This window comes from Colius striatus, chromosome 1 (assembly GCF_028858725.1).
Source record: "Colius striatus isolate bColStr4 chromosome 1, bColStr4.1.hap1, whole genome shotgun sequence".
NCBI lineage: Eukaryota > Metazoa > Chordata > Aves > Coliiformes > Coliidae > Colius > Colius striatus.
This window is the reverse complement of record NC_084759.1, coordinates 39,865,296-39,878,057: the sequence shown is the minus strand read 5'-3', so window position 1 is coordinate 39,878,057 and position 12,762 is coordinate 39,865,296. Positions and strand designations below refer to the sequence as shown.

The 12,762-nt window shown below is 37.4% G+C and overlaps 1 protein-coding gene across 1 annotated transcript in view; it reads left to right on the top strand.

Moving 5' to 3' along the window:
• The window catches only part of KLHL1 (kelch like family member 1), a 215,561-nt gene that overhangs the window by 121,483 nt on the left and 81,316 nt on the right, over positions 1 to 12,762 (top strand). Inside the window, exon 5 of the mRNA XM_061995414.1 lies at positions 6,739 to 6,951. Coding sequence (XP_061851398.1) covers positions 6,739 to 6,951 — 213 coding nt within the window. The remainder of the gene's footprint in view (positions 1 to 6,738; positions 6,952 to 12,762) is intronic.

Here is a 12,762-nt window from a genome sequence, read left to right as displayed (position 1 = left end):
GCCTACACGACAGTCATGCACAGCAAGTTACATTAAATCTTGAAACACGCTGGTAACCTTTGCTGAGGTTGCAACCTCATGCCTTTAAGTGCTGCTGCTGAGTCTAAAATTAAAGTGCTAACATTAGTTTTCTTGACTTACCTTATTGGAGGTGCCATAAGCTGCAATTCCTACTCTTGTCTGCAGTCATGAGTGTTCCATTACGATGTGCTCTCCGGGCTGATTTCATCAATATGGGCTAGTACTTGCTATACCTGCTACTGAATGTATGTTCCCAGGTTTCAGAAAGTTTTAATCTATTAATCCCTAGAGTATTCCAGCAACAGTCAACACCACACCAATGGGAGTGTTCATGGGTCTTGCAGGACAAGACATCCATCTTTACTAAGCTCATTATTTTACCCTGGTATAATCCTGCCCAACATGATGTTTTAAGTGATGGTTCTTATGTCCTCCTGTCCTACAAAATGGTTCTGTTCTTCCTCCCATGGGGATACCAATTATGGAATGATTTATCTCCAGTGGTTGCTCCAATGCTAGCTTGAGCATTTTTCATGTAAGAGGAAGCTGAGAGAGCTGGGACAGAGAAGAGAAAGCTCAGGAGAAATCTTATCAGTGTATATAAATATCTAATGGAAGGTATTGAAGATGAGGGTGGCAGAATCATCTCAGTAGTGCCCAGTGGTAGAACAAGAGGAAATGGACACAAATAAAAAAAGGTGAAATTCCATCAGAACATGAACATTTTTTTACTGTAAGAATGGTCAAACACTGTGATACATTGTAAAGAGAGGTTGTGGAGTGATCTTCTGTGGAGATATTCAAAACCTGATTAGACACCTAGACACAGTCTTTGTCAACCTGCTTTATCTGACTTCTTTAGGAAGACCCCTACATCCAGAACCAACAAAAGCTGCTAAGCATTTTACTGACACAGTAATTCTGATGTAAGAGGTTCCAAATAGCAATTTCAAAACATGATATTCTTTGTCAAGATATTAAATTATTTCCTGTTTTTTACAAGAAATTATTCTCAGGTTCTTCCTTACAATTGATGCATTCTGATTAGTCAAATCAATGACATAAACAGCAATGGGAACTAACTTTTGCAAGATAATTTCATTCCATGTGAAATATTGATCATTACACATCTTAAAAAAAATCAAATCCATTTGTATTGATAACATCATTACAAGGATATATTTAGTAGAATTTATTTTTATTAGCATTTGGTAATAGTTTAATGTTATTAGAGCACAGAGTTCCTGTGATGCACAACCTGTTAGACTCAGATACTCTGATGCTTGCTTATCTCATTTAAATACAAATATGTCTTGTTCACATGACTGTACTGTGCCAATAATCTATAGTCATTTGGTTTGTGTGCTCCTGAAAAGGTTTACAAGTGAAACAGCCCTGCCATTGAAATGCTATGACCCACAGGTTATTGCCTGATCATTTTGAGAAACATGCTGGCACATGTTTAGTTTATTGTCAACCAGGACTCCCAAGTCTCTCTGCAGAGCTACTCTCCAGCAGGTTAATCCCCAACCTGTACTGGTGCATGGAGTTGTTCCTCCCCAAGTGCAGTACTTTACACTTGCTCTGTTTGAACCTCATGAGGTCTTTCTTTGCTGAACTCTCAAGCTGGTTGAGATCCCACTTAGTGGCAGCACAGCCTTCTGATGAATCAGACAGTCCTCCTAGTTTGATGTCATCAGCAAACTTGCTGAGTGTTCACTCCGTCCCCTCATTGATGAAGATGTTGAACAAGACTGGCCCAGAACCAATCCCTGTGGAACTCCACTGGCCACAGGCCTCCAACTCCATTCTGTGCCATTGATCACCACCCCCTGGGCTCTGTCATTCAGCCAGCTCTCAATCCACTTCACCATCCACTTATCCAAGCCACACTGCTTGAGCTTTCTGATGAGGATGTTATGGGAGACGATGTCAAAAGCCTTGCTGAAGTCAAGGTAGATGACATCCACTGCTCTGCTCTCCTCTCATCTAGCCAGCTGGTTATGCACTCATAGAAGGCTATCAGGTTGGTCAAACAGGATTTCTCCTTGGTGAATCCATGTTGACTCCCCCTGATAACCATCTGTTCCTTTATATGTTTTGAGATGGCATCCAAAATAAGTTGTCTCATCATCTTTCCAGTGATGCAGGTGAAGCTGTCTGGCATGTGGCTTCCTGAATCATCTTTGCCTTTTTTGAAGATTGGAATTACATTGGCCTCAGACACCTTACCAGTCCTCAATGATTGTTCAAAAATGATGGAGTGGCTTAGCAGTAACATCAACTAGCTCCCTTAGCACTCGTCGCAGCATCCCATCAGGTCCCATAGATTCATGGGTGTTAAGATTGCCCAGCAGGTCTCTCATTTCATCCTCATCTACCAAGGGAAAGTCTTCCATTTTCTAAACTATTCTACTATTCAGGGGCTGGGGCTGGGCTTCCCGAGGGCTGGCCTTGTCAGTGAAGACTGAGGCAAGGAAGGCATTCAGTAGTTCATCCTTCTCTGCATCCTTTGTCAACATGGCATCCTCCTTGTTCATCAGCAGGTTCATATTCTCCCTGATTGTCCTTTTGCTGTTGATGTATTTGAAAAGGCCCTTCTTGTTTTCCCTTACTTCCTTTGCTAGGTTCAATTTAAAATTTCCTGGTTTTAATTTTCCTGGTTTTGTCCCTGCATACTCTGTCAATGTTCCTATACTCTTCCCATGCAACCAGGCCCTTTATCTTTTCTCTTCTCTTTGAAGTAGATTCAGTAGTTCTTTTTTTTCATCCATGGAAACCTCTTGCCTCCTTTTCCTGATTTCTACTTGTGGGGACACATTAATGTTTGGCTTGGAGGAAGTGGCACTTAAAGATCAACCTGCTCTCCTGGGCAGTTCAGCCTTCTAGAATCTTGTCTCATGGGATTCCTCCAAGAAGGTCTTTGAAGAGGCTAAAGCAGTCACAACCCAGCTTGGCGCCCTGCTTCTTCCACAGAGGATCTTGAACTTCACCGTGTCGTGATCACTGCAGCCAAGGTTGTCTTCAACCTACACATCCTCAATCAGAGGGGATTTACTTGTCAGCAGAAGGTCCAGCAGCACACCTCTCCTCGTTGGCTTCTCAACCACTTTTTACAGGAAGTTGTCACCAATAACCTGTAGGAACCTCCCAGACTGCATGTGCTTGGCTGTGTGGCTTTGCCGGCAAATATCAGGACGGTTGAAGTCCCCTATGAGGACCAGGGATTGTGATTGTGAGGCAATTCTCAGCTATTTGTAGAAGGCCTCATCTACTTCCTCTTCCTGATCAGGTGGCCTGTAACAAACTCCGAGAACAATATCACCTACATTTTCACCCATAAGCCCCTCATCCCTGCCCAGACAGAGCTCAGTGCATTCTAATAACTCTCTCGCATAGAGAGCAACTCCACCCTCTCCCCTGGTTTGCTTGTCTTTCCGAAATAACACATAGCCATTCATGGCTATGCTCCAATCATGGGAGCTGTTCCACTATGTCTCTGTAATAGCAATGAGATCATGGCCTTGCAGCCACACCCACATCTCCAATTCCTCCTGCTTAATCCCCAGGCTGACTGCATTGGTGTACAGTCAAAGCAGTTTCTTACTCTAGAAGACAGGTTTCTCTATACAGATGCAAGGACATCCTCCCTTGTTTGACACTCCCTCAGGGAGCTCAGCCTTCTGCTTCTCATCTTGGTGCATGGCTGAGGAGCATTCATCATTGCATTTCCTCCACCGACCAGTTTACCTGTTGAATGGGAGGTCTTTCAGTTTAAAGCCCTCTTAATCAAGTTGGCCAGACTATTCTCAAGGATTCCAGTGCCCTTGTGAGGGAAATTTCAGTGCCCATTTCAGGAGAATGTAACATTTATTACATTTATCCTGAAAATTTTCATCTTTAGATCACACATATCTTTCGTATCCTTCTCCTTAAGATGCAAAAATGAAGACTAATTACATTTTAAAAGAAAGGCAGATATGTTTCAAGAAGAAGAACATAATAAACTATTTTTATTTACCATTAAATGGCAAATAAAATGGCAATCCATTAAAATATGCTTTGCAGCTCCAAATGCGATGAATTTCAAGAAATTAAAATGCAATCTAGGAAGCTCTAAACATTCAATAGTCAATTTAGGAAAAGATAAATACTTGAAGCAGAGAGTTTTTAGCTCTGAAGATCGAGAACCTGGATTTTATTGATATTAAAGATAGATAAAATATATGTAAATATGACATACAAATTTATGTCGATACAGCAATTAAGGTTATATAAAGAATTTTAGTAAGTAGCATTTTCTACAGTACTTAGCCCTGAATAATATGAAACTTGTATAAGTCCAAATGTTCAGAAGAAAAGACTTATGCTCATATGTTTTGTCTGAAAACTATTAGATTCTAATCTATGTCAATCTATGTCATCATCACAGAGGCTTAAGTTCTCCGTATGCCTTAAAGACAATTTAAAATTCTTAAAAATCTTAGTCAAACTTAAATAATCATTTTGAGTTTTGAGTCCCTAGTCTGAGTGTTATTCAAAATTAATTAAGTTCTATGAGTTCATAAAATATATTCCGCCATCACAGTGATCCTTAGACATATTAGGTCTTTGAATGAGTATATGTTATTGAAGAGTTTGGTGTGGATTCCTGTTAAGAAGTAGAGTTCTACTTCTTTTTCATAGTGAGTTTCAACATCAGTTTAACTAGCCCTCATTAAAGTTTGTCTTATCAAAGATTTTATTCAGAAGTGAAATTAAATTTTCTGAGTTGTGTGACTTTTTATTAAAATTTGTTTAGCCAACATGTGGTTAAGTGCCTACAAACTTGTTCCCTTACATTCCCAAGTTATTGTATAATGTTCTAGTCACACTATTTAAATATTATTGGGAGTCAACAGATTAAAACATTGGGCCATAAAAATCTAGGTTTTTAAGTACTATTGACCAATCAAACAATTTAAAAAACTCAATTATGAAATATATCTTGATCTAATTATCAATTAAGTAAAGGTAACTTAACAGGACAGTTACTATAGACCATGACCATATATATGTATGTCTTTGGTTTTCTGTTGTGTCAGCATCCCAGTTTGTGTGTAAATGTAGAGTTAGAAAGTTATTTATTGTAAATTAAGTTTTACATGTAAAGGTATTCACATAATAATACACATCACTTTGACCTTTAGCTAATTTATTCTGTTTACATGTAGGTATTCAATACATAATTGTATTACAAGTGTCAATAATCTTCTGTCTGTGACGGTTCTGTCATGCCTATGTCTGTATTATTTATTTCTGCTACCTTATGTAAATAATATGCAGTTAATTTTTAATAGTGATTTTGATAACTTTCAAAAATATGGTATTGGAAAAGTAGAATAATTTCTTCCTTGTATTTCATGGGATATGGGGGAAGACAACCTGTGACTTAATAGGACCAGAGTATAATTCTGATGTTTTATGTCTTGCAACTTTTTTTTTTTTCCTGATAGTTATATTGTCTCAGTAACACTGAGACACTGACAACTTCTATTTCAGTTCCTGATGAACAGTCAGTCTTTTCCGGGCCCAGACCCAAACAAGCAAATATAGATAATATTCCTTTGAACTTTCATATGCTAAGAATTCAACTGGGTGTGTGAAACAGCAGAATTATTCACTTCCCTCCATTTTGTTATTCTTACACTGAAGTCATTGACTGGTTTTGTAATTCCTTCCTCATTTTCCATCTTCCTCTCATTAAGTTTATCCTCTATCATTATGAAATTCATGATTATTTTTTATGTATTAGATATTGTAACTTACTTCTCCCTCCAACATTTTTTGCATTTTTGTTTTATGTATAGATTTTTTTCCAGGAGGAGGGTTTTGTGCCTCCATTCCATACTTGCCTCACTTTCTTCTTACAAATGTCTGTGAATCAAGAACATGAGAACACATTTGCAATTTCTCCACAGAGATCAAGCACCCCAAAAGTGATAGCTGGAGAAAGATAGCCTGCAGAATTGTGCTTCTGTTGTGTTCTGTTAATATAGGGTAGATAGTTGAGAGAATGCTTAATTAAGTCCCTTGGATTTAGTCAACTAAATGAAAACAAATATTTTAGTTTCTTATCATTTTTATGTAGTTTATAGTTTTTGTTTGGTTTTATAGTTATTCCTGTATGTATTATAAATTTTAATACTGTAAACTTGAATTGCTGTGTACATTTTCTGTGTTGACTGGATGTTTACAATCTGTTCTAAAGAATTTAAAGAATCGTAAGTTCATAGTGTCAATCTTCCTCTCAGGCTTGTCTTATATATAGACAGCCATCATCTGCATGATGATAATATAACTGACATGTTATTTAAGAAATAGATAGGATGCTGAAAAAATACAGGAAACTGTATATGTGTCTAAAGATTTACAGTATATTGTATGTGCTTAAATACAACTGAATTTATAAAAATCTCAAACAATAGACAGCTCTGCCCTACCCTTTACTAATTCTGACAATTTGTAATTACAATATTACCATATAATCTTCATATTGTTTTGTGAATACATTAACATATTAATTACATACAGCTGTTTAATTCTAATAGTGTTTAGTTTGTTTTTCTCATGAGCTGCAAGAGAGCTGGGTGTGATAAATATTGGGTTTATTAGCTTTAACAACCGCTTCTGTTTTCTTCCAGTATTACTGAATCTGAAATGCTTTCTTCTTCTCAGGAAAATATAATGGAAGTTATAAGAAATCAAGAATTTTTACTTCTGCCAGCTGAAGAACTCCATAAACTTCTTGCTAGTGATGATGTGAACGTTCCTGATGAAGAGACTATTTTCCATGCCTTGATGATGTGGGTGAAGTATGATATGCAGAGGCGATGCAATGACCTAAGTATGCTACTTGCTTATATCAGATTACCACTGCTTCCACCTCAGGTATTTTAAAATTTAAAAACAATAATATCAATGTTGTTGTGAAAACTTTATAATCTGCAACTGTTGAATACTATAGGTGTTTAAAAGCAAAACTCTGATTTGCTGATTTGTCCTCCTTAAATAGTGATTGCAGAGGTATCAATTGGTCCGACCTTGGATAGAGGTAGGTATGACTTAGAGCTAAGGGAAATTTCAAGCAACCTCTTAAAGGGGCTGCTACTGCAGCCCCTCCTCTGTTACCTAAAATAGATCCACATGAACTCAACACACTTTCCAAAGGCCAGTAGGTTGGCAATGGGTAAGAGACTGGGAGTAGACACAGCCAAGATAGCTGATGCCAACTGTCCAAGGAGATATTCCAAACCACATGACATGGTGCGCAGAAAGAAAAAGCTATGATGCTAAGAAGTATTTTTAAATGGTTTTTAAGTTAAGATATTAGAGAGTTAAACTAAAAAAGTATTGAGAGCTGGAGGTGAAAATTTACTTTTTATTACCAAAAGGTGAAATTTTTCCTCCTGTGGTTTATACTTAAGCATAAAGCAAATAAAACACTATAATTTTCATAGCACTGAAAATTAACTGAAAATCTCTCTGGAGTCAAAATGAAAAATTAATCGCTGGGCCTTTGAGAAAAAAAATAGTCTTTTTAAGTTCACAGAAAAAGATGAAGTCATAGACTGCAAAGATTCTTAGCAGATTGGAAAGACTATACTGAGATCCTCTTAAAATGAAGGCTTAAGTTTATACTCTGAGTTTTTATGATACCTCATTTCAGTTTCAAGGTGCAGTAATTTTATTGGCAGTGTAGTCAGACTTGAGTAATAGGATATCAAACAATGTAATTCAAAATTCGATAGAAGAATTGAAGAGCCAATCAGTATCAACATTTTTAAAGGAAAGTATCATGAAGCTGAAAATGAAGTAACAGAACCTGCAATGTTGCCATAGAACTTTAGTTTAATTTTGCTCCTGTGATTTGCCTGAAGCCATCTGCCAAACTAAGAGTTCATATTTCTTGATTCAAGTCAAAATAGAAAGACTAGTGGCTTGATCAATATAAGAAATTATTTCATGTTATAATAGGTAAGATTTAGTTCCCGCCTTTCAATAGGTATTCCGAATATTTTCTGTTGATCTGTACAGAAAGCATGTCCTAATTTATGTTCATTTTTACTCTTTAATGATTCAGGAAGAGTAAAAAATTAGTGGGAGCCTTAAATACTGAAGTATTTTAGATTTTTTGCTTAAATTGTTAATTTAAGTACTTATAATAAATATTTTTTCCTGTGATTTTTAGTAGCATTCTTCACTGAGAGTAAGTTAACAGACAAGTAAACAAGTAAAAAATATTGTTGACATTTTGTTAATTGTTGAAAAGCTGTAAGAAGCTACTTCTTGTGGCTGGAAGAAACCCCAATTGCCCTGAATTGTCAGGAATATTTTTAAATGAAATTTGAATAAAAACATTTTAATCTTTCAGAAAAATCAAACAAAATTTGTATATGCAAAATAAACCCATTGAAGACAGTTTGTGAATATGTCTTCTTTGACATATGATAAACATACACAGAATCACAGAATGGCTGAGATTGAAAGAGACCTCTGAAGGTCATCTGGTCCAACAAGTCTCCTGAAGCAGGAACATCTAGAGCTGGTTGCCCAGGACAATGTCCAAGTGACTTTTAGATACCTCCAAGGTCTGTGTCAGGGTAAAGTCAGCCTCACAGTATAAAAGCGATTCCTGGTGTTCAGACCTCTTTTGTTTCATTTTGTGCCTGTTGTCTCTGCTTCTCTCACTGGGCACCACTGACAGGAGCCTGGCTCCATCCTCTTAGATATTTATGAACATAAGATTCCTATGAGCGTTCTCTTCTCTGGGCACAACAGTCCCAGCTCTCTCAGTGTTTCCTCATAGGAGCGGTGCTCCAGTCCTTTCATCTTTGTTGTGACCCTTCATTGAAACCTCTGCAGAATATCCACGTCTCTCTTGTACTGGAGAACCTAGAACTGGACAAAACATTTCAGGTATGGCCTCACCATTTCTGAGTTGAGGGGAAAGATCACCTCCCTTGACCTACTGACTGACTTTATCTAATGCAGTCCAGAACACTCTGAGCCTTCTTTGCATTAAGGGCATACCACTGGCTCCTGTTCTGCCAAGCTACTTTCCATCTCAGTGGCCCCCAGCAAATGTTGATGCATGGATATACCTACACATATGCATGCACATGCACATACACATAAACATATATTTTATTCTTTTACAGCAGGATATTCTTGTGAAGCTTTTAGTTAGAGATGAAAATGTATAGTTATGGAAAGATATGCTCATCAAGGTCTGACTAGAATAGATAAAAGTGTTCTCACCTATTTTCCTAATGACTGCCCTAACCCATCATCTGATGATGACCTTCCTGACAATGTGTGATGCAGTGATTACCATCCCCATGGCTCAGGAAGCAAAATGGTTCACCTTAATCCTCACTAATTCTATATAGGCAGAAGTCTAGCCTCATTGGAAGCTGAAGCTAGACATTAACTTCTGGCCCTGAAGGTAAAGAGTAAAGAGTTTAGATCTATATCACTGAATTCTCCTTATCTTTCTCTCCTCCTTTCCCAAAATGGAATGATTCCTTCTATGCTTGTATTTCCTATTCCCTGACTAAAGCAGTATGTGGAAACATTAAGTGCAATTTATCAGCGTTTGCACTTCTGCCTAGTTCTGTTTTGTTTACTAGTGATGTAAGTGCATTTATTAAGATGAAAACTTTGGTTTTGCTGATTGTACACAGTTTAATGGATCTGTTGAGGCTATAGCAGGAGCCAAGAATGTGTGCAGCCTCTATTGGGCAAAACATTATTTTTATGATTTCTTAAGAGTGTGGGAAGTTACTAATGGCAATTGGGCTGCTGAAAGAATTTACTAGCAAGAGTTAGGAGTGAATACAGGATACTGAGTGCCTAGAGTAGTAAGACTGGTAAAAATGAGGATGTTGTGATTTAACATTTCTCAGCAAAGATATGCATGATAGAAAGAGCAACATATGTATTTAAAAAATGGTTAAGTAAGAGATAACTTGTATTCCACCAATATATTGGATATATTTACAACTGCTTGTAAGAGTCAATCACTGGTTAACTATGAACACTAAAAATAGAATAGAATAAAGCATAGATATTATTGCCTTTCTCTCTGCAACACTTACACTAATGTCACATTCAGGGGCTTGCAAATCACATCAGTAGGATAATGCGTAATTTTTGAGTATTAAATACACTGTGGTTCGGATCCAGTGAAACTAATATGGGCATCTAAATTAGGTTTCTGACCCGGGGCAGAAACAATCTAGTCCTTATAAAGTGAAGTACCTAAACATCCTCTTAGTCACTAGAGGGACCGTGAACTGATCTACCTGAGTTCTCTTCTTATCTATGCAGAGATATTGTAGGGAACCTGTGGGAAATGCTAAGCCTCTAAATCCCCTCAGAATGCAAACATTGCATCTGACCATACATAATTTTAAACGTGCATATGATTCTGTATATAATAATTGAGTAGGAACTTTATAAATCCTAACTTGCATAACTGACTTTGTGAGGCAAATTGTAAATTCGTTCCACAACTCAACTGGTATTTGGCCAGAGGAATTTCCCTGTACTGTTAAAATAACCTGCTTAACTGAGCAGTTGTTAGACTGAAGTTCATTGAGTTCTGACCTTTTAGATATATATTGGGCTAGATAGAGAGAACTATTGCTTAGCAAAAATGGAGTATATCACTCTATGCCAGCAAATCTCTAACTTTCTCCTTCAGAGTAATATGATAGATAATATGAAGTAATAACCCTTTTAAGTTCTGTAAGCGTCACTAAAGAAGTGCAGCTTATATGAACCCTAGTAGTTTTAGAGTGGTTCTCACCAACTGGTCTGTGCTAAATACTAAGTATATGTATTTATTCAGTCATCCGCTACAACATTTTATGAATTCTTTCCATAATTTCAAAATGATGTGGATACCAGCAGATTATAACGTGCGCCTGAAAGGACTGAAGGCATGATTCAGTTTCTTATTCACCTGTGTGTGTAGGCTTCTCAATATTGCCCAGATTCCTCTACCTCTCACTGTAAGCAATAAAGATCTAGTGTAGTTCCCAGGACATCAGAACAAATCTTTCTGCTGTCTCCCAGCAGATTTTCTGGAAATGTACCCTTATAAATCCAGTCTTCTATGGAGATTCTTAGACACTTTGTGGCATCTCTAATGGTGCTAAATGATTGGGTTTATGCAAGTGAATTAAGCAATCACTCAATTCAAATGTCAGCCCGTATCAGAATGACATAAATTTGGGAATAGGAGGTTATTCGACAGTATTTAAAATTTATTTTTCATGTTTACACCAAATTAATAAAAAAAAAATAATTACATTAGAATAAATGACTTATCTGTCCATATAAAAGGAAGTTTCGGGCTGATCTTCATATTTTTCTATTAGGTTATCTATGTAGGAGAAATTTGGGCCTGAAATTTCACTTGCCTCTGAAATGGCAATTAGTTGATGGTAATCAACGAACTATTGATGATAGTCAGTACAAGCAGAGTATGCTCTTATTTCTCTACTTTTTCTTCTATAAATCAGGCAATAAAGTGGGTTTTTTTATATATAACAACTTCTCTGTCTGTGGAGGTATCTTGTCAGCTGATACTTAAGAAGGGTATGATAGTTCCATGCATTGTGCAGATGCTTTTTGCCTTTTAGTTGATTCTAAAATTGTCCAAAAGCCCTGTCAATATAGCTGGCATTTCTTTTGTGGATAATTGATATTATGAAAATTTGTAAACAGTGGAAATGGTAACTATTCATCACAGTTATCTGTGGCATTCATTTCCAAAACAGGTTTTGGAGTAAAGTATCAATAACTGCATCATGAGATGCTGTTCAAATACAAAGTTGTTGCAACATAATGCTGTAATATTATTTCTTTATCCTACACATAGGCAACTTACTTGACTTTTTATTCAATGTCTCATGATATATTAAGCAAATGCTTTGCTGCTAAATACATTGCGGTAAATTTATTCAGTGGAAGAGTGGATGTTCACTAAGTAAATCCCTTTTGCACATGGTCATAAATTATTGGGGAATGATAATGATGAATAGAAAATCACAGAATCACAAAACCACAGAATGGTAGGAGTTGGAAGATCATCTAAAGATCATCTAGTCCAACCCCCATGCTCAAGCAGGTCCATCTAGATCAGGTCACACAGGAATGTATCCAGGTGGATTTTTAAAACCTCCAGAGAAGTAGACTCCACAACTTTGCTGGGCAGCCTGTGACCCAGCTCCCTTACAGTAAAAAGTTTTTCCTTAATTTAAGTGGAACTTTTTGTTTTTCCAACTTTTCTCCGTTATCCCTAGCCCTATCACTGGAAAAAATAGAAAAAAGTGTTACCTCATCCTCTTTACGTCCCTCCTCAGTCTCCTCTAGAGTAAACAACCCCAGTTCCCACAGCCTTTCCTCATATGAAAGATGTTCCAGTCCCATGATCAACTTGGTGGCCCTGTGCTGGACTCTCTCTGGAAGTTCCCTGTCCCTCTGAGCTGGGGAGCCCAGAACTGGACACAGGACTCCAGATGCGGCCTCAGCAGGGCAGAGTAGAGTGAGAGGAGAACCTCCCTCGACCTGGTGACCGCACTCTTCTTGATGCATCCCAGGATGCCATTGGCCTTCTTTTCCATGAGGGCACATTGCTGGCTTATGTTTAGTTTATTAGCAGCCAGAACTCTCAGGTCTCTCTGCAGAGCT